The sequence below is a fragment of the Zalophus californianus genome, chromosome 7 (assembly GCF_009762305.2).
Source record: "Zalophus californianus isolate mZalCal1 chromosome 7, mZalCal1.pri.v2, whole genome shotgun sequence".
In the NCBI taxonomy this organism is placed as follows: Eukaryota; Metazoa; Chordata; class Mammalia; order Carnivora; family Otariidae; genus Zalophus; species Zalophus californianus.
In genome coordinates, this window is record NC_045601.1 from 9,863,427 (window position 1) to 9,883,666 (window position 20,240).

The 20,240-nt window shown below is 53.8% G+C and overlaps 1 protein-coding gene across 7 annotated transcripts in view; it reads right to left on the reverse strand.

Annotated features, from left to right (window-relative positions):
* SYNJ2 (synaptojanin 2) overlaps positions 1 to 20,240 on the reverse strand; it is a 103,265-nt gene that overhangs the window by 61,149 nt on the left and 21,876 nt on the right. For 6 of the 7 annotated variants that reach the window (XM_027601887.2, XM_027601886.2, XM_027601884.2 and 3 more), the window contains exons 2-3: positions 14,307 to 14,393; positions 4,005 to 4,275 (exon numbers count right to left, since the gene is read on the reverse strand). In XM_027601887.2, the coding sequence (XP_027457688.2) occupies positions 4,005 to 4,275; positions 14,307 to 14,393 (358 nt within the window). The remainder of the gene's footprint in view (positions 1 to 4,004; positions 4,276 to 14,306; positions 14,394 to 20,240) is intronic. The other variant, XM_027601885.2, reaches the window with a different exon arrangement.

A 20,240-nucleotide genomic window follows, 5' to 3' on the forward strand; every position in this document is an offset into this window, starting at 1 on the left:
AATGGAGCCCCACAGCGGCTCGGGTCACAGCGCATCCTCCAGGTACCACTGCGCCCAAGCGAGTCGGGAGGGGCAGGTGCACGGCGCGGGCAGGGGTGGGGGGAGGGCGCCTGCAGTGGCCTCGGTGCTGGGGATGAGAGGCCGGGAGGTTCACGTGCTTCTGTGACGCCCCCTCCCCCCGCGCTCCAAACAGCAGGGCAGTGGAGGCTGCGCAGTATCAACCGGGGCGTCCTTCCCAAAACCACGGCGGGCGTCAGTATCAGCGAATGGAAAGCCCGGCGGGGAGTGTGAGCCAACCACCACCTTCCAGGGAACATGGGAGGAGTCTCCCTTTAAACCCAGGGCCTCCACATTTTTAAATCAGAAATCCCATCAGTAAAAAACTTAACCATAGGTTTTGTAATTAAATAATAAATGATAAAAATAATCATTAAATATATGCGTGCTTATTTAAATGACATATATATCCCATGAAGTATAGCCTATCCCCATGAGAGCACTAGGAAGCAATCCAAAATAAAGAAAAAAAGATGAGACAAGGGGCACCTGGGTGGCTCAGTCAGTTAAGTGTCTGCCTTTGGCTCAGGTCGGATCCCGGGGTCCTGGGATGGAGCCTGCGCTGGGCCCCCTGCTCAGTGGGGAGTCTGCTTCTCCCTCTGCCCTTCCCCCCTGCTTGTACTCTCTCTCAAATAAAATATTTTTTATAAAAAGGATGAGACTAAAATAAGAGCAATGAAAGTTCCAGGATTTCGTCCCCATATCTGGTGGATTGTTCTGGGGCTCTGGGGACCCCTGGTGTCCATGATGATAAGGATGGGGATAAAAGCCAACATTTATCAAGTGCACCGAGCACCACTCTAAGTGCTTTGGGGTGGATTAACTCCATCCTCCAAAGGCCCTATGTGAAAGGTATTATCATTCAGCCCATCTTACAGATAAAGAAACTGAGGCACAGGGAAGTGAAGGACTTGCCCAAGGTCTGGGAGCCAGTAAGCAGCAAGGGCTGGGAGCCTGCGCTCTTTACTGGCCCCACCAGCCCCAGGCCTACCTCCTCCCTCATTGAAGGCCCCACAAGTACCAGCCGCACCTGTGCTGGCCACCACCTCCCCTTGCTCTCTCAGCTTCCCCAACACCCACTCGATCTTACTCGGCCCCAGCAGCCCCTCTGAGAAGGGAGACCTCGGAGGGGTGCCAGGACCCCTGACACTACAGGCCAAGCTCCATTCGGGGTGCTCAGAGGACCCGCACAGCACCTTCCAGGGTCTCTCGGACACTCCCAGGGAGGCAGGAACCTTCCCAAAAGGCTCTCTCCCACAGGGTATTAAGCAAATCTAGATCACAATGCCCTATTTGTTTAAAAAAGGCAGCACTGTTCCTGCCCTAGAGCCTTCCTCAGAGATAGCAGCCTTCTCTCATTTCTTCAGAAGTACCCTGTGAGCCCTGATGTCTCCGGTGGCTTCTCCAAGCAGCAAGGCTCGCAAGGTCTCGGGCCAGCCTCCCCGACCGATGCTGAGGAACCCCACCCCTCTGGGAGCGGCCACGTGGGGCCCCCTTCTGAGCTTTCCTAACCACTGTGCTTGTCTGCCTGAAAAATGATGATCACAGGGCACTCCTTTACAAAAACGTGTTTTCCTCTTCTGAATCGCTCTCCAAAATTCAGATGATGAACCAGCTTTAGTAACAAATCAAATCTGCATATGGCATCAAGGCAAAGCCTCCGTAATATTCCAGTCTCCCAGCCACACAGCTATGGCCGCCATCAGTCACCAGGGGTCAGGCAAAGGAGCCTGTTGCCAAACAGTCAACTCAGAATCCCTGTTTGTAGCCACACTGGCCTGGCGTGCTATAGGAGGACAGCTCTTCTCCTCGGAGGAAGGGACCCAGATCTATAAAGGAAAACCACTGTGAGTTTCCTCCCAGGCTCGCATTCCACTGGGAAGCAATTCTCGGCGGGGTCCATCAGCAGCCCGGAAAAACAACTTCACACCGCCCTACACCCCCCCCCCCATTCACCAGCCACATTCCGTGTTGACCCCATCTGACTCCAGATGTGGGTCCAGACCTGGAACGCGGCACCCCCGAATGGTGGCTTTAGCAACCAAGCCCGTGACCACTCAGTCGGGGCTGACTCAGTTGTGGTCAGTTCTGTGGGCACCGCCCGAACACCACACCCAGCGGCCTGGCACCCTCCAGACTGCTGCTTCCTCTCAGCTCAAGATACAGTCTGGTGTCCACCTGGGGCTTGCCCCTTCCCCAGCCCCCCTCAGCCTCCACCTCGTGGTCTGCACCCTTCCTGCTGCTCTCTGGGGGCCCCAGGTCTCCAGCCCCACAGCTCACAGAAGAAAGCCTGACAAAAGCAGTCACAAAGGCCACCCGGTTCCCCAGGCATCCCCTACCGTCCTAAGATGTTGCCAAGGAATGTCACAGGCTCTGAGACCTCTCCTTGCCCGCCAGTCCCTGCTCCGTGGCCTTAGCACAGATATCGCTCAGAATCCACAGCCCTTGCCTCCCTAACTTCAGTGGACTTCAGGGGCACCAGCTCGTCCCTGCGAAATGGACTTAATGATTCACAGAAACACCATCCCCTGGACCTGTTTCTCAGAGAGGGGTCCTCAAACCCCAGGGCAGGAGCCACCGTGGTCACCTGGCTGGAAACGCTGAGTCTGCCCCCCCCCCCCAGACCGGCTGAGTCAGAATCTGCATTTGAACAAGATCAGCAGGAGATTCACGGGTGTTTTCAAGTTTGAGCACATTACTGCCCCAAGAACCCAAGAGAGGGTCCAAGAGGGCCTGGGGGTAGGGAATGCCGAGGCGCACGGCAGGATATGGTGAAGCCTCTTTCTCCAAACAGAAGTCTGGCAGGGGTGGGGGGCCCAAAGCACCAAGGAAGAAAACATTCATGCAGTGAAGGAGACCTACGAGTTTCTGGGTTTGGGCACAGGGAGGGAGGGAGGCAGGCATAAATAAAGGATGTAAATAAGCCTCACCAACCCAGTCTTAGGGCTGGAAAACGGGTGGCTCCAAAGGGCCAGCACTGGAATTCTAAGAACATTCAGTACATGAGGCAAACTGGAGCAATTTCTATGGCACGATTTTCATCATGTCGGCTTGACTCACTTCTTACACATCTCCTGGCAAATCTGAAGGGTACAGCAGTTGACAACCCAGGCCTGGCACCTGTCAGTGTAAATCACTGCACCACCCCTCCCCAACAGGATTTGCCAGGGTCATGACCCCCAGCGTCCAGAGAGAGCTGTAGATAATTTACATATTTATACAGTCATCCACACCTGGCTGTGTCCATGAAGGAGCACCTGAATAACCCTCAACATACAGAAATCCAGGCACCTTGGTCTGGGCTTCAGGATACGTCTTATCACATGACTACGTGTCACCTTGGCAGGCTGACTCAGTTTCCTCATTGTTGGAGGAGCTGGTTTGGCTTGGTGATTAACAGTACAGGATCTGGAGCCAGAATGCCTGGGCTCGAATTCCCTCACTTGTTCAAGCCTCAGTCTCCTTATCTGTAAAATGGGCATAACAAACAGACCCTACCTCATAGGTTACTATGAGGATCCTGAGTTATTACCAGCAGGGAACTTATTAGAACATGAGCACCGTATATAAGCAGTAGTAAAATGTGTGTGCACCAGAGGGTAACCAGGGTCGCTGAGAGGGCCACAGGAACACTGAGCACGGCCCGGCACTTAGGAAGTACCCCGGTGGATGCCGGCTCTCATGCTCTTTACTTATGGAGAGTTTCTTTTCTAAATCTACATTAGACCACTTCGAACACCTTCTCTGAGCCCAGGGCGGGGAGGGGGGGTTAGCTTTCTTCTCACTGTGTTGAGAGCAACTGGGCTCTCAGAGGTACCCCAGGACCCTGGGGATGATGTAAAGCAGAGAACAAGGACACAGGTGCCAATCAGAGCCCGCCCTCCATGTGACCGAAGGGGGACGGGGATGCGGGGGCGGGGCGGCAGGAGACGACCCAGGGCCCTCACCAAAAGAAGGAGCTCCCCCACTCGTAGCTGTCGCGGCCCTGCTTCTGTGCCCGGACGGTGAGGTCGAAGCTGGACCCATCACTGGGCCACGAGAAGTAGAAGACCCCTGAGTTGAGGATCTTCCTCAAGGCTGTGAGGCGGTCTTCCTCCCTGGCCTCCTCCTGCAGGGGGTAAAAGTCTGTGGCGGTGATTTTGTAGATTTCGGCCTCTGGAATTCTGCCCACGGACGTGCAGCCTGTCACCAGAACCAGGAAGCTCAGGGAAGCGGCGCCTGGAAGGGAAACAGACAAAGGGGGCTGAGCACCTCCCGGAGCCGGAGCAGCTCAGAGCCGAGCAGGGGACAGGCGCCCACAACGCCACTGCAACCACGTGGCTGTGTTCGCTCCCTCGCAGCCCCAGGAATCTGTCACCTGAGCCTGGAGCCCAGTGCCTGGTTCTCCGAGGGTGGCCTCTGATCAGCAGCAGCATCACCACCTGGGAGCCCACTGGAACTGCGAATTTTTGGTCCCATCCAGACCGCGGAGCCAGGGGCCAACCACCTGTGCTATAACAAGCAGCCAGGCCGTCCTGCTGCCCACCAGCCTGAGGGTCACTGGCCTGGAGCCTTCCCGGCCCTATAGCCTCTCCCTACCTGCCCCCCAAAGCCTTGCAAATCCACCCTCTTCGTGAAGCCTCAGGCACCACCTTGCTCAAGGCCCCCCGGTGGGGTCAGTCCTCCAAGCTCAGCCACCAGAGTAACCTCTCGAAGTTGCCTGCTGGAAGACCTCCCTCTCTGCTTAAATCCTCCCACAGCTCCCACCTCCCCCAGGACTGGAAGGGGAACTCCTCCCAGGCCGACCACCCCCATCCCTCCCCACCTGTGGACACCCATGGTCCAGCAGCTCTCAAGGGCTGTCCTCTGTGGCTCCTCAAATACGCCACATGCCCTCACACCCCTGGGCCTTTGCCCAAGATGTTGTCTCTGCCCAGGACGCCCCACCACCACCATCTGTCCATCAAGGCCTTCCCCACTCACCTTCCCTGCCTCCACCCTCCAGAAGAGCCACGAGCCTTCCCAGTGTTCATCAGGGCCGCCGTAGCTCAGTCCCTCCTTGCCAGGAGAACTCCTCTAGGGGAGCCTGCCCTGCTCTCCCAAGACAGTGCTATGTGCCCCTCCTACGGGCCAACGGCATCCCTGTTAGCCCTCATAGACGCAAAGCTAACAACCTCGCTCCCATCTGGGTCCCCCAGTAGATCGGGGGTCTCTTAGGGGCAGGACTCTGCTTCATCGTTCCGTCACAGCACTGCACATGGCAGATGCTTGAGGAATACTTCCTACCTGAGCCCCCCACTCCCCACGAAATGATTACCCCTACCACTGCCCGCCTGGTTGCCAGAAGAATGAGGCAGCCCCTCCGGGAACCCCACCACACCGTCCGTGGCTGCCTTCTCTGCCGCACCCCCCACCGCACAGGTGCTGGCAAGCACGTGCTGTGGGAGTCAGGGGTGCATGGCGAGGCTCTGCTGTGGCGACAGCAGGGACGGCGGCCCTGCTCTGTTTCAGGAGAGGGCCTGAGAGATCACTGGGGGGACCGCCCGGCCTTCAGGAGCTGCCGTGGTTCTGGTCCCGAGGACATGCTTCCCACCCTGCTGAGCTTTAAAGGACCTGCTCCCAGCAAGATCCATTCCCAACGGTCAGAGGTCATTATCGGGAGCCATGGTGGCCAACATTTCAGACACTCTGATAAAAGACCCTTAAGTTCCTAGTGCTCATTGTGTCCCCCCCCCCACTCCCTCCTCACACTTGATAAAAAGAAGGGTGCTGCTCGGGGCCAGGACACGTCTGGGTTTTTCTTAAAGATGCCTTCCTCCAATAACTAGGTCACTAATCCTACCAATCCTTGTTGGGTGGGGGAGAACCAATGAGGCGACCATACTGGCTCATATCCCACCTCCCCAGGCAGATGATCAGGAAACTAATGCAACCACTTTAAAGAATAAGACAGTTATGCTGTGGACAGTGATCAGTGTCGGGGGGCTGAGTTTCTTAAGCAGGATAAGTGTCATTTCTGGAAGACAGGTGGCGTTTGTGTGGGCTTGATGTCCCCGAATTATAGCCCCACAAACACAAACTGGCCCATCGCCTGTGCTCGAACCAATGCCCAGGCATCCCCTCTGCCTCTGTCGATGTGCTCAGAGCAGGGAAAGCGGAGTTCAAGAACAGTCAGAGGCGTGGCCGGGGGACAGCCCCTGCGGGCTAGGCTGCGAGCCCCAGAGGGGATTCAATACAGAGTGGGGTCAAGGAGAAGCGTGGAAAACTAAGTCTCTCCACCCAAGTTGTGGAGTGGATTTCGAGCAGCACTTCCTCAACAGCCCCTGCGTGGGGGGGCCTGAGTCCCTGGCAAGAGTCCCGGGCGGCTCTGAAGATAGTAGGCATTTCCTGTGCAGGGCAGTGGCCCGGGGGAGGCTCAGGAGGGGCGGCTGCAGCAGGCATGAAACACTCTTAAAATAAATGAGAACTGGAGCTCCTGAGTCCTGGGACGAGGGGCTCAGGGGAAGGCACAGGTAAATCTTTAAAAAGCCACCATAGGGTGCCTGGGTGGCTCAGTTGGTTAAGCGACTGCCTTCGGCTCAGCTCATGATCCTGGAGTCCCGGGATCGAGTCCCACTTCGGGCTTCCCGCTCAGCGGGGAGTCAGCCTCTCCCTCTGACCCTCTTCCCTCTCGTGCTTTCTATCTCTCATTCTCTCTCTCAAATAAATAAATAAAATCTTTAAAAAAATAAAAAATAAAAAATAAAAAGCCACCATAGGAGCGCACTGGAACCAAGCACTTTGATGACAATGGACTCTCAGGTCCTGGTGCTTCCCGGGCACCAGACACTGTTCCGTGACCTTCCTCTCAACAAGCCCATGGAGGAGGGGGCGGGTACCACTCTTAGCTCCATTTCACAGAGGGGCAGCTGGAGGCACAGAGAGGTTAAGAAGCCTGCCCAAGGTGACCCAGCGGGGGAGGGGGGATTTGAACCCACTTTCGGGCTCTAGCGCCTGGGCAAGTTACTCAGGCCAAGTCTGCTTCCAGAGCCGGCGCTCTTTACCTAGATCCTCGCTGAAGGATGGGCCACGTGCCTGATGAGGCTGCCATTTCACACGTGACGGACTGTCCCCGGGGGGGAGCTGAATCATCTGCCCAAGTGCGCGGCTAGTCTGTGTTGGACCCACAGTGCAAAGGTGGTGGGTGTCACCTCCCCGGCTCCCTCGGGCCCCCAGGTCTGGCGGTCTCCAGTCCCACTGGCTTACTGTCTCACTAGGGGTGTGGCTGACTAACGTACCACTTGCTCATCTGACGCCACGAGCTTTCATCATTAGCTTAAACGGTTGTGAATAATATATTTTCCACAATATCCTAAATATTGACGTGTAAAAATAAAACTGTTGTGGGCCTCTTTACCAGGATCCAGTAGAATCTAGACTCTGGTTTGATCAAGGAATGCATGAATAAGTTCTTCTTTAACAGATGGGATTTTCCTCGTATTTCCATTCCACGTCCCCCCAGAATTTCATCCTAATGTCACATATTTTGTGCTTCTGTGTCTCTTGATCCTACAGTGCAGCAGTTTGATCCTAACGCTCAAGGTGTTTAAAAGACTTGAGTTATCATTGCAATGATTTTTAGTACAAAATTGGTCAAACACTATAAACACAATGCTTTGCTAAACAGTAATTTAACATAAAAAATATAAAGATTTGTTGGGAAGGTGGATGGGACCTCTGGTTCATATACCCACAGGTAAGTATTACTTATTAATGGAATGAAACTAGATCCTCTACCAAGTCTAGTTCTGTTTTTCATTTTTACAGATGTGAACACTAAGAAACCTTGTTCTTAGTGTTCACAGTGTTCTCCGGGCCTCAGAGAACAATGCGCCAGACGGCCTAGGAACAGAAAGGGCTTCATTATAGAAATGTTGCCCAATCACTCGTCAACGTCCTTCTGAGTTACCTGTTAAAAAAAAAAAAAATCACAAAATCCGTCCATCAAATCACCATCAGTGCCGTCAGCTGATAGCCCACTGACATTCTCCAGGTTGTCAAAAGCCAACCGCTGGCTGTTCCCTGACTTGTTAAACCAAATGTCACCCAGGCACCGAGGTGACATGCTGCCTCCCCAGAGCCAACAACAGTAGGGGGAACCGGCCCTCTGTTTGGCATCGGTAGGTATCTGCCTCCCAGAGCCACACACCATGGTACGATTCTGGAGGCCGGAGAAGGTCAGGTGCAAGGGGATGGAAGAGAATGAGAAACGACCCCTCATCACAGGGACATTCTTAGGCAAACCAAGGAGGTGAGGACCGAGGAACTGTTCTCCTCAGAACTGACCAAGTCCGCGTGCCGTGGACTGCCTCTGTGACCTCAGAGGAACTGCGCCGGGCCACGGCCTCTCCGGGAAGGGGACCCGGCCCTCCACAGCCTGGCGCGTGGCTTCCTGTCACTCCAGTCCTGGCATGACTCCCCCTCCCCAATCTTGTCTAGCAACCTTGGATGCGCTCCATGTACTACAGATTTTAAGGGAAGCGTCCTGATTCAAGTCCAGCACCAGATTGTGGGGTGGGGGTGGGGGGGTCACTGCCCCCTGGCCTACCTGTCAGCAGGTGTCTCTAGGGGCTAACAGTGGGGCTGGGGGGACTCACCTGCCCCAGGTGTGGAGGATGTCCCCTCGGGCGCTCACCTTGCACACAAGACCTAGGCTTTGTTTTTAGTAAGGCAGGATCAGTTTCCTCCCAGCCAAGAATACCAGGCCTGGGGTGGGGTCCCAGAAGTCATTGGTCAAGGCTGACTGAGTCCAGGGGCTTAAAACCAGAAAGGATCTTCTAGCAAGGGGAAGACAAAACTCAAACTTGCTTTGGCCTCAGCAGCTGAGGCTCTGGCCTCTGCACACCTCTACCAGCCTGTGGGGCCTCCGGCCAGTCTCCTACCCTCTCTGGGCTTCAGAGAACCATGCGCCAGACAGCCTCTGTGTCCCTTCCAGCTCGGGGGATCTCTGGTTCCAGGGCTCTGGCCAAAGCAAGAGCACGCCTGGGTCAGAGGTCGCTGGCCGCAGTTAGGGGAGGTGACAGGGAGGACAAGCAACAGGTCACAGGCCCAAAGACACACCAGACCGGGAAGGGATCACACACACACAGGGACACATACACCACTCCAGAGGACAGGAGGCTCAGGGTGCAGACCAGTCCCGCAGCCTGCGCAGGCAGGGTGGGGAAATGGGAGGCGACCACCCCAATATGTATTGTTCAGTGGGGCTGGGGTTTCAGTTTGGGAAGATAACAAGAGTTCTAGAGACAGATGGTGGGGATGATTGTACAACAATGTACATGTCCTTAGTGCTACGAAACTGTCCACTTTAAATTGGTTACAGTGGTTAAGTTTTTAGCTTCTATTTTACCCCACACGCAACAACCTCGGAGACCTCAATGTCGATTTAGAAATTCTCTCCCTCGAGAGGGCTGCCTTCAAAACCCAACTCCGACGCCCAGCTGCCCCCAAGCCCCCGAGCCCTGCAGCAACGGGGTCCGTGTCTTGTCGCGCTGTGGCCGTTTGTCATCTGGCTGGAAAGGGCTGGCGCTAGGAGCACCGTGAGTCACGCGCACACACAATGCCGTTTGTGCAGGGACAATGCTGGGTGTGTCCTGGCTGCCGGGACTCCTGCTTCCCCTGCACTGGCACTTCTCTGTTGGCTCAGCCTTGGAGATCGCCCCCTGGCCAGGTTCATGCCAATCTCAACGCTGTGCTGCCTAAAGACCCCCTTCTCGATACTGCCTGTACAGGACACTCTCATACTTTAAGGCCGTAGACACAGGACTCAGGAGCTCTAGGCTAGCCCACCCACGGAGTGGAGGGGCCCCATACCAGCCAGCTCGGAGTTCTAAATACCCTGCACCCAAGTGGCGCAGTTTCAAGGATCTTTCACCTTCCCTTTCCAGAACGTGAAAGTGGCAGCTTACACAGGCTCATGGGAGCCAGCTGTGCCCATCTGTCCCCAACTCTGAGCGGTAGCCTGAAATCCGCCAGGGGTGGGTTAGCTACACCATGGAAACCGGCAGACGCTTCATATCAGGGCTGTGTTGCCCCCAGAGAGCTGGATGTCCAGTATTTACCAGCACACCACTGGATGTAGGTCGTAAATAATCCTAAGACTGATGAAGGCCACATCATTTCAAGACTTTCTAGGGAACACTGCATACCCCGAATCTCAGGACTAAAGACAATCTCATTTCTCTCTCCAGAGACTTTTCATTTTGTAGTGACTGCCCAGCAGTGCGCCCTCCGCTAGCCTGTGCAGATTAATCACCCACCAGGACTCAGTGCCCTGACCCCTACCCCACACCTCCTTCTCCCAGAGGGACCCCTCTGCAGGCCAGCCCCCTCGCCCTCGGTACCCACGTTCAGACCAGGTTTATTCTCCCCTATAAATCTCTTAGGAATTATGTAATATAGATGTGAGGCAGCTTTCCTGGTTTTGCAGGTGGGAATACAGCCCTAGAGAGATTAATAATATAGAAAGTGAGTCTGTTGTGAAGCTAGAACTAGAATCTAGGAGGGCTGTCCTGTACAGTTTCACAGGCTGCGCACTACACAACTCCAGAAGACCCGATTCATTATAGACCTCACTGTGTTCAATCCTTGAGGCTATGAAACAGGGAGGCCGTGAGAGCTTAGGTTAAAAGGGAGCTAAATTCCTGTAATCGTTGCGATAAATCCTTTCGACCACTATACTCTCACTTTCTATGCTTTGTATCATGTGTGCATCAGGAAGCCCGACTCCCCGGCTAATTGTGGGGGCTCCACCCCCTTCCTGCTGGCATTTCAGGGAGGAAGGAGGGACTTATGGTCTTTATGAAAACCTAGGAACATGAGATAAAGCTTTTATGTAATTTTTGTGCACGTTTCTTAATTTCTAACATGAAAAAGCTATCTTCACTTAGATTGAAATTCAACAACCCACAACTGTGGAAAGTGCCAAGATGTCCGTCGACAGATGAATGGATAAAGAAGAGGTGGTATATATACACAATGGAATATTATGCAGCCATCAAAAGGAACGAGATCTTGCCATTTGCAGCGATGTGGATGGAACTGGAGGGTGTTATGCTGAGTGAAATAAGTCAATCAGAGAAAGACATGTATCATATGACCTCACTGATGTGAGGAATTCTTAATCTCAGGAAACAAACCGAGGGTTGCTGGAGTGGTGGGGGTGGGAGGGATGGGGTGGCTGGGTGATAGACATTGGGGAGGGTATGTGCTATGGTGAGCGCTGTGAATTGTGTAAGACCGTTGAATCACAGACCTGTACCTCTGAAACAAATAATGCAATAGATGTTAAGAAAAAAAAAAAAGAAGATAGCAGGAGGGGAAGAATGAAGGGGAGTAAGTCGGAGGGGGAGACGAACCATGAGAGACGATGGACTCTGAGAAACAAACTGAGGGTTCTCGAGGGGAGGGGGGCGGGAGGACGGGTTAGCCTGGTGATGGGTATTAAGGAGGGCACGTTCTGCGTGGAGCACTGGGTGTTATGCGCAAACAATGAATCATGGAACACTACAACAAGAACTAATGATGTCATGCATGGTGATTAACATAACAATAAAAAAATAAAGGACAAAACAAAAAAGAAATTCGACAACTTGCCCCTGTTACAAGCCTAAGGGGAAGTCTCTTTCTTTGTACAGAGACCCTCAGCCTAACAAAGTCAAAAGGGAGGCCCATCCCCAACTGGTTTTTCACTCTGCACTGCCCAACAGCCTCAAAAGCTGAGGCGAAAACACCATAGCTCTGGGCCGGGAACTTGCAGCAGGAAAAGAAAATCAAGTTAAAACCACGTACTCCTTCATGTAACCAAAGGGGGTTTAAAAAACTGGACGATAAGGCCCAACCCTTCCATCCATCCTTCATATACCCTAGGACTCTTTCAGGAATGTGTTGAAAACAGGCCAAAGAATCCTGACATTCCAAAACTCGAAGTCATCCTCACCCCCTCGGGGAGAGTTATGGCAGCGCCCCCTGGAGGGCGACTCTACTCTGGCAGGCGGGGCTGGGGGTACTCAGAGGATGGGAGAAATAGGGGCTGGGGACCTAACGGCCCTCCACACCAGGGCCATGCCTGCTTGCTTGCAGCCCCCGGAGGCTGTGCGCGCTCACTCTTCGGGGGAGGGGTGGGTGGGTGGCACTGGCTGCGGGAAGGGAGCAGGGCCTTGCCCCGGGGGGTCGGGTGACGGGGGTGGGGGTGGGGGGGAGGGGGGACAGCTCCCCAGCAGGTGGTCACCTCTCCACATCCTGCCCTGGGGTGATTCCACGGAAGCCTGCCCTGACCCTGGGCCAGATGCCCCACAGCCACTCTGGCAATATTTCTCAGGGTTAAAGGCAGAAGTGTAGCTAGGATTCAGACCGGGGAGCTGTTAAGAGCAACTCCCTGTAGCCAACCTCAGATCATAGTCCAGGGAAAGGACACTTTCCTCTGGGATGATGGAAATGTACTGCTCTTCCTGTCCTTGGAAGCTCAAACTTTTCTGCCCCCTTTCAAGACAGAACAGCCCAGTGGTTGACAACAACCCCAGGTTACCCCCTTGAGAACTGCCTGACCTTGGCCAAGCTGTGTCCCTGCGCGAAATCCAGGTCTCAGTCAGATGCAAAACAGATCACTGATTCATGTAGCAGAAAACCATCGCCGGTTATAACTGTAAGATGTCAACAGTGGTAACACATCCTAAGAGCCAAGACACTGCAATGTAAAAAAAAGTCACAGAATAGACAAAATACAGCACTTAAGTTTTCTGAGCTTCTCTGTGTGGGGAAACAGGAACAGGCACCCACCTCTCGTGTTGGGAGAGCCGAGTTACCATGTTAAAACAGTGCCTGGCACAGAGTACACGCCGTGGAAGGTTAGCTGGCTTCCTCACATCATCGCCACGGAGGCAAGGGCCACAGGAAATTTTTGTAACCTCGTTAAAATCACTGCGGGGAAAAGTCCCACAGAAAACTGTGGCAGGCAGCATGTTTTCAGGGAAAAAGCAAGTGTACGGAGGCAGCCCAGTCTGGGTTTGAATCCTAGCTGCTCTTCTTCCCCGAGGCAATGACTTTACCCCTCTGAGCCTGTTGCCGTTACTAGGAGCAGTGGGAAAGACACCCAGCATCATATTGGCTTATTTTTAGGATTAAATAAGTTACTGCATAGCTAGCCCCGGACACAAAACAGACATTGAATGCATGCATGTTGTCATATGGCTACTGAATGCTTTCCCTACACATTATTTGAAAATGATCAGCATCAGAGTTCAGGAAACCCCATCCCCTGAAAGAAAAGCCCCAGAAGAGTAGTGACAAACAACAGTGCCATTCTGTTGGCTAAAAAACCCCTCAGTCTGGGGACACAGCTGCTGTGGGACACGTGCGGCCCTAACATGCTCGGCTTGGGGAACAGCCATGCGCCCGAATCTGGTCCACTCCCAGCCATTCTCATTCTGGGGAGCAGGACTGAGAATGAGGGATGTCACCTGTGCTCTGGCCTGGGCCCTAAACGTCCCTGGAGACACTGGGTCCAGCCAACATAAATGTGGTGGCGCAAAGAGGAGGAAGGAAAGGGTGGCCACAGACCCTGAAGTGAAGTCCAGGGGCACAGAGGTGGCAACACAGGGGCCCCACCGGAAAGGCTGCGACCCCCAGTAGCAGCCCAGCTGACAGCTCAGCCCCGAGGGTCTCATAGGAGCAAGGATGCCTGCTTGTTCCTGTGAGTTCTCAGCCTTTTCAAAGTCAGACCACACGGCCCATTTTTCAAATGCCCCCCGCCCCCGATGATCGATGGCAGGTGCTGGGGGCTCTCCTTGCCAACATGCACGCCCAGTCCCGGCTCTTCTCCAAGCCACCCCTGTGAGTCCGGGGGCTTCTGACCTCCCGCATCCACCCTTTCTACAGTACAGATCCCTTGTAAATGATAAACAGCCCCCTGGGGGGACCCCCCCCACACACACACCCAACTTTGGAAGAACTCAGGTCCTGGAGGGCAAACAAGGAAGGTGAGCTTCCTTCGTACATTCTCCTCCTCCTGCCAGCACAGACAGGTGAGAATCAGGCTGCGTTCACCTTGACCACCTCCCCAGCATGGAGGAGCGGGCTCAGCAAAATAAAGAGACATTTTAGAAGATCCGAACAGCTAAAATAAAACGCCTAAATCCGGCAGTCTTTCCAAACAAATGCAGGAGAGGCTCTGGCCCAGGAAGTCTAGCAGCAGCAGACGTTCTGACAGTTGATCTGTGTGAACGGGTACTTACCAGATCTTACCCTGAGCTCCCCCAAGCAGCCATAAGCGTCCGTGAGTTTTCCATACTGGCCTTTAATGACCTCCTTCTCTTCCGGAGCTGAGATAGAAACACATCACAGACAACATCAGCCTGGGTCTCCTGTGGGGTTCATTCACTGCAGCCTTCCCATCTGGCTCCCCACCCACTCGAAAAAGAAAAGCAGAGACAATAGCTCGGCCTCAAGTAATGTATGTGGAGGTTTTAGGACTAGCGAATCACCGAGCTGCAGAGATTTAGACCTTCCCACAAAAAGCTTGCTCTCTGGAAGCGCCCACAGCTCCCTGCCGGCTGGGGAGGGTGAGGGAGAGGAGGTGCTGAGGTTCGAGCCAGGAGCAGGTGCCTCAGGCCCAGCCCTGGCTGCAGACTCAGAAGCAGGAGTGAGTCATTGTTACCTGGTGGGGAGGACCTTCCTTCCTAAACGTTGTTCACTGGAGGCTCGTCCTGCGAGTGCCCACCTGCCCGCAGGGACCTGCTAACTAACGTACAGGGGAGGCTGCGCAGAAGGCCCCTGTGTCCCAAGTACCCCAGGCCTGGGCCCGAGGCATCCCCCTGGCAAGCTGCAGGAGCAGAGCCCCCAGGGTCTTCAGCAGTTACCACCAGGGCCCGGGACGAGACACGGCCTCAGCAGAAAGCAAGAGAAGAAAGCTGACCTGACAGAGGGAAGGACCCTTTGGAACCAGGAGCCCTTGACCTTCAAGGGCACCAGAGACCCATCTGGCACGGACGGCGGCAGGCCCTTGGACCGTTCCTCTGAAGAATGTTTCTACGTGCAGAGAACGAAATAGGAACCCGATGAACCCTCAAAGGAGGGCCTGGCAGACAGCATTAGGGAGATTCACTAGGAGAGCAGTCACCCTGCCTCTGATTTACTGTGACAGATGGGCTCTTAATCCGTGGCGACAGAGGAAGGCCCAGCCGACACTGCAGCTTCACGGGGGAGCGTCTGGGGGGATCTATACAACCCACAACTGTGTGCAAATTTTTGGCTGTATTTTTTTATGATGCTTGGAGCCACTGTTTTTGTCAGAATGGCAAAGGAGTTAGTACCCTGAAGAGGTTAAGAACCAGTTTACTAAGTCACATTTCTCCCCAGTGCTCACAGGAATTGTTCTGATTGCTTAGGGTGTTGGGGGGGGCAAGGGGGCATAGTAACCTAAAGCTAACTATGAGAAGGACTGGGGGGGCCGTCCCACCCACTCCCTCCACCGGTTCGGAGAAGGGGCAGCCGCGCGTCATTCACTCGTCCCCCTGCTGCAGCTGTGGTAACAAACGACCAGACCCACTGGCTCAAAACAACACGCATCCGTGAGCTGACAACTGTGCAGGTCAGAGTCTCCGAAATGGGTTCTCCTGGGTTAAAATCCATGTTGGCAGGATTGCATTCCTCTGGAAGCTCTAGGAAAGAACCTGTTTCCTGGCATTTCTCAGCATCTCGAGCCCCGCTGTGTTCCTGGGCTCCTGTCCCCTGCCCGCCCCCTTCATAGCCGGTGATGGCCTCACTCTGGTCTCTGCTCCCACCTTTACTTCTCATTCTCTCCCCCTCTCCTGCTTCCCTCCTCCCTCTTTTTTTTTTTTTTTTAATTGTATTTATTTATTTGAGAGAAAGAATGAGCGGGGGCAGGGGCAGGAGGAGAGGCAGAGGGAGAAGCAGGCTCCCCGCGGAGCAGGGAGCCCGACGCGGGGCTCGATCCCAGGACCCTGGGACCACGACCTGAGCCGAAGGCAGACGCTTAAGGCCTGAGCCACCCAGGCGCCCCCTCCTCCCTCTTTTAAGGGCCCTTATGAGTACACTGGGCCCACCCAGGTAACCCAGGACAATCTCCCCCATGTCAAGCCCCTTAACTTAATCAAATCTGCAAAGTCCCTCTTGCCACGCAAAGTAACAGCCACAAGGACTAATGACTGACATCCGAGGGGCGCACAGGCGGCTATAACCCATTTCTCGGAAGCCACAGGCCTCCCGCTCCCACACTGATGATGCGTGAGGGGGGGCGAGGTAGCCTCTCCACTCCCCGCATCTGCTCCTGGCTGAGATGAACAACATCCTCTGCCCAGACGTGATGGCAAGCCCACTGCGGAGGGCCAGGCACTATGTCCTGTGCCTACAGAGTCCTCCTGGAAATGGGCCTGCGCTCTGGTCTGGGACAGGTCAACCCTGTGAAAGCCTACCCCTGCAGGCCACGGGCATGGACAGCCTGGTGTCTCCCGCACGCAGGTGCTGCAGGCAGAACCAGGATCCCGGCCCTCCTCTCAGGATACACGTTGATAAAGCATGAGAACAATTCTGACCCCAAAATATATATTTCAACCCTTGGAGCTTTACAAAAGCCCTCACACAGAATCCTTAAGGCTTAGGGTCACCCCGTTCTTATTTTGTTAGCCAGCAACAAGGAGGCCTTTGTGCGTTCATTTACCTCTGCAGATCATCCTGACCAAGTAAAACACATCAGGCAACTGCTCGCCGAAGCAAGGTGGTCAGATCCACACTTCAGAGGTGGGAACGTGCCCACGAGCAGAAGCCCTGGAAACTCAACTGGCCGCTTGCCTAGCTGGGTGACAGGTGACAAGTGCGCACATCACAGCCTGTCACCAGGAACACGAAGCCAATACAAGTAACAAAAGGCTCTTCATCCTCTTATTTAGCAGACAAACAAGCACAACACCCCAGGGCCACCGGGTCCCATTTGAATCCTGTAAGCTACTGCCTTCCCAGTGGAAACCCCTTTCTGCCTGCCACGTGGGAGCCCACAGCAAGTCACTACCTTACTGGCCTCAAGCAACAACACGGGACCATCTCATGGGGCCGAAGGCCAGAAGTCTGCAGCAGGTGTCGGCAGGGCCCGGCCCCCTCTGAAGGCTCCAGGGGACAATTCTTCCCTGCCTCCTCCTGGCTTCTGGTGGGGGCTGTCTGTTCTCAGTGGCCCCCCCACCGCCCGCATATCCCTCCCATCTCCACCTCCATCTTCCGAGTGTGTGTCTCTGTGGCTTGTCCTCTTCTTAAAAGGACACCGGTCATATTGGATTTGGGGCCCACCCGACTCCAGCATGATCTCATCTCATCTCATCTCGCCTAATGACATCTGCAAATTCTGACGTATTGCGAATTAGGACTTCAACATACCTTTTCTCGGGGACACGTGGGAACCCATAACACTTGGTCACTTTTTCATATGCTGAGTCAGTCCTTTTAAAGCCCAGACTTGTCAGCAAGCTATTGCTCCCATAAGCTTATTTTCTCTTTTCAATGCTTTCCTCTCTAACGCTCCTTCTAACCCTCACTGTGTAAGAGGGGACGTTCCACTCCCATAATGTAGCCCTCCCACCCCCCCGACCCCGCACTCCCAGAGGCCTGGCCTCTCAGGCAGCCTGTTCCCAAATCACCTGACACCCCTGCTTGCCCCAAACAACTGTATTTCCTCAGTTAGGTTTGAAGAAAGAAGAAATCCATTTTGCTCTTCAAAAGGGAGCTCATAGATTGAACGTCTCCAAGCACCAGGCAGGTGATGAATGAATGAAGCTGCTGGAGGGGGCCATGAGTGACCAGAGGACACATACCCCCTCTGACGGGGGCAGATGGCCAGTCCCATGCCAGCCCAGTCCCAGCAAGTCTTCGCCAGTTTTTCAAGAGAAATAGGACACTCCTGATTTTTCAGTGTTGGCAACCAATCCAAATTTATTTTAAGCATTGTGTGGGCTGAACACACACCTCTGCAGACTGCATTTGGCCTGCCCATTTGCAACTTCTGTCCTCCCTTAATGTTTCAAAAATAGCCTATTCCTGTCTTTCACACTTTCGTTGCATTTCCTGTAGATTTTTCCATGTTAGAATGCCTTTGCTTCTGCCCCCACTGGCCACAAATTTCCAGCCTTTAAGGAAAGTCCCTTCATTTGCTCCCCACCCTCTTCCTCATCCACCTCTCGCCCCTGGGACGCAGCCATGCGCCCAGCGAACGGTGCGCTGAGAGCCTGCCAGGGCTGGCACTGTCCCGGACCCAAATACAGCAGCGAACCAAATGGACAAAAATCCATCTCCAGCAGAGCTGGCCAAGACAGGCATTTGGCAGCGGCAAAGAAGGAACGTGTGTCATGAATGGATGTGAGATGACAGTGGAGGCCAAGCCGGGAGGGGGTGGGAGCTGGGAACAGTGGCACGGGCAAGGCACATCCACAAAGGCGGAGTGGCAGGGCCCACTCAGTGCCAGGTACTGACCGTGCAAGCTTCCTGCCAAGGGGGACAGACAAGCTCAATAAGCACAATACAGACAGTGATAGGAGCTAAGGAGAAAAAGTGAGCGGGGAAGGGGGTACAAAGTGTGCGGTGTGCGGTGTGTGTGTGTGTGTGTGTGTGTGTGTGTGTGTGTGCGCGCACACAAAACTTTACCTACCGTAGTCTAAGACATCACTGCAAGGGTGACTTTCGAACGCAGACTTGAAGGAAATCACAGGGATGGCTGAGTGATTAGGGGGTGGCACTACAGGGCCAGGAGATCATGTGTAAAGGTCCTGAGGCAGAAGCATTCCTGACATATCCAAGGACCAGCAAGGAGCTCCGTCCGACAGAGGAAACAGAGTGGAGGACACATTGTGGAGAGCTTTGTCTGTCATAGAAAGACCTGGGGTTTCACTCTGAGTGAGAGGGAGCCATCGCAGGGTTTTGAGGACCGCTCTGGCTGATATGTTGAGAACAGATCCTAGAGGGGCAGGGGGAAAAGCAAGGAGACCCCTACAATGATCCGGGCAAGAGATGATGCTAGCTTGGACCAGGGTGGTAGCAGTGAGGTGGTGAGAAATAGTCAAATTCTGGATATACACACACACACACACACACACACACACACACACACACACACACACACACACACACACACATATGCTTTTTTACTCTGAACACTTCTAAAGAAAAACAGAGTACTGGAACAACCCTATGGACCCACACTACCACGTCCCCACCAACTCCCCTGCTACCAGCTCTTGCCCAACCCTGTTCACTCATACCCCCCACCACTGTCCTCTACCTTCCCTCAGTGGGTCTCATAATGTAGGCCTCAGACAATAGGCATCAACCAGCAATAGAAATACAAATGATCGGGGCCATTGAGGCCCTACTGAGTCAGAAACTCTGGACTTGAGCCACAGAAATCTGTTTTAATGAGTCCTCCAGGTGAAAATCATTGCCCTAGATTATTGTGAGTCAATCCCAACCTTCTTAGCATTTCATCTATAAATACTTTAGAAAGAATCTCTGAAAGATAAAGGCTCCTTTTAAAAATGTAACCACAGGGCGCCTGGGTGGCTCAGTCCATTAAGCGGCTGCCTTCAGCTCAGGTTAGTCCTGGGATGGAGCCCCACATCAGGCTCCCTGCTCAGCGGGGAGCCTGCTTGTGTCTCTCTCTGTCTTGCTCTGTCAAATAAATAAATAAAAATCTTTAAAAATATATTTAAAATAAAAATGTAACCACAATACCATTATCACATCTAAAAAAACTTAACTGTAACTCCTTAATATCACCAGTTATCTGCATATATTTTGAAGGTCAAACCAAAAGGATTTGTGGACAGACTTGATGTGGGATATGAGAGAAAGACAGGGTTCAAGGATGAGGCCAAGTCTTCCTCCTGGACCACGGGAAGGCTGGAGCCAGGACGGGATGGAGCATCAGGAGCTCAGGTCAGACGGATGAGCCAGCTGTGCCCACAGGCGCCCCAGCGCAGACGTCGAGGGCAGAGCTGTGCTGGCCTGAAGTCCAGCCGGAGATACAAATGGGGTCCCTGGCAAAGAGAAGGTATTTAAAATCTGGAGAATGGAGGGGATCACCTCCATTGGAAGTGAGTGTTGGAAATAGTGTGTTCAAAAATCAGGAAGAATGAAAAGAAATGTCCAAAAGGATGTAAGGAAAACCAGAA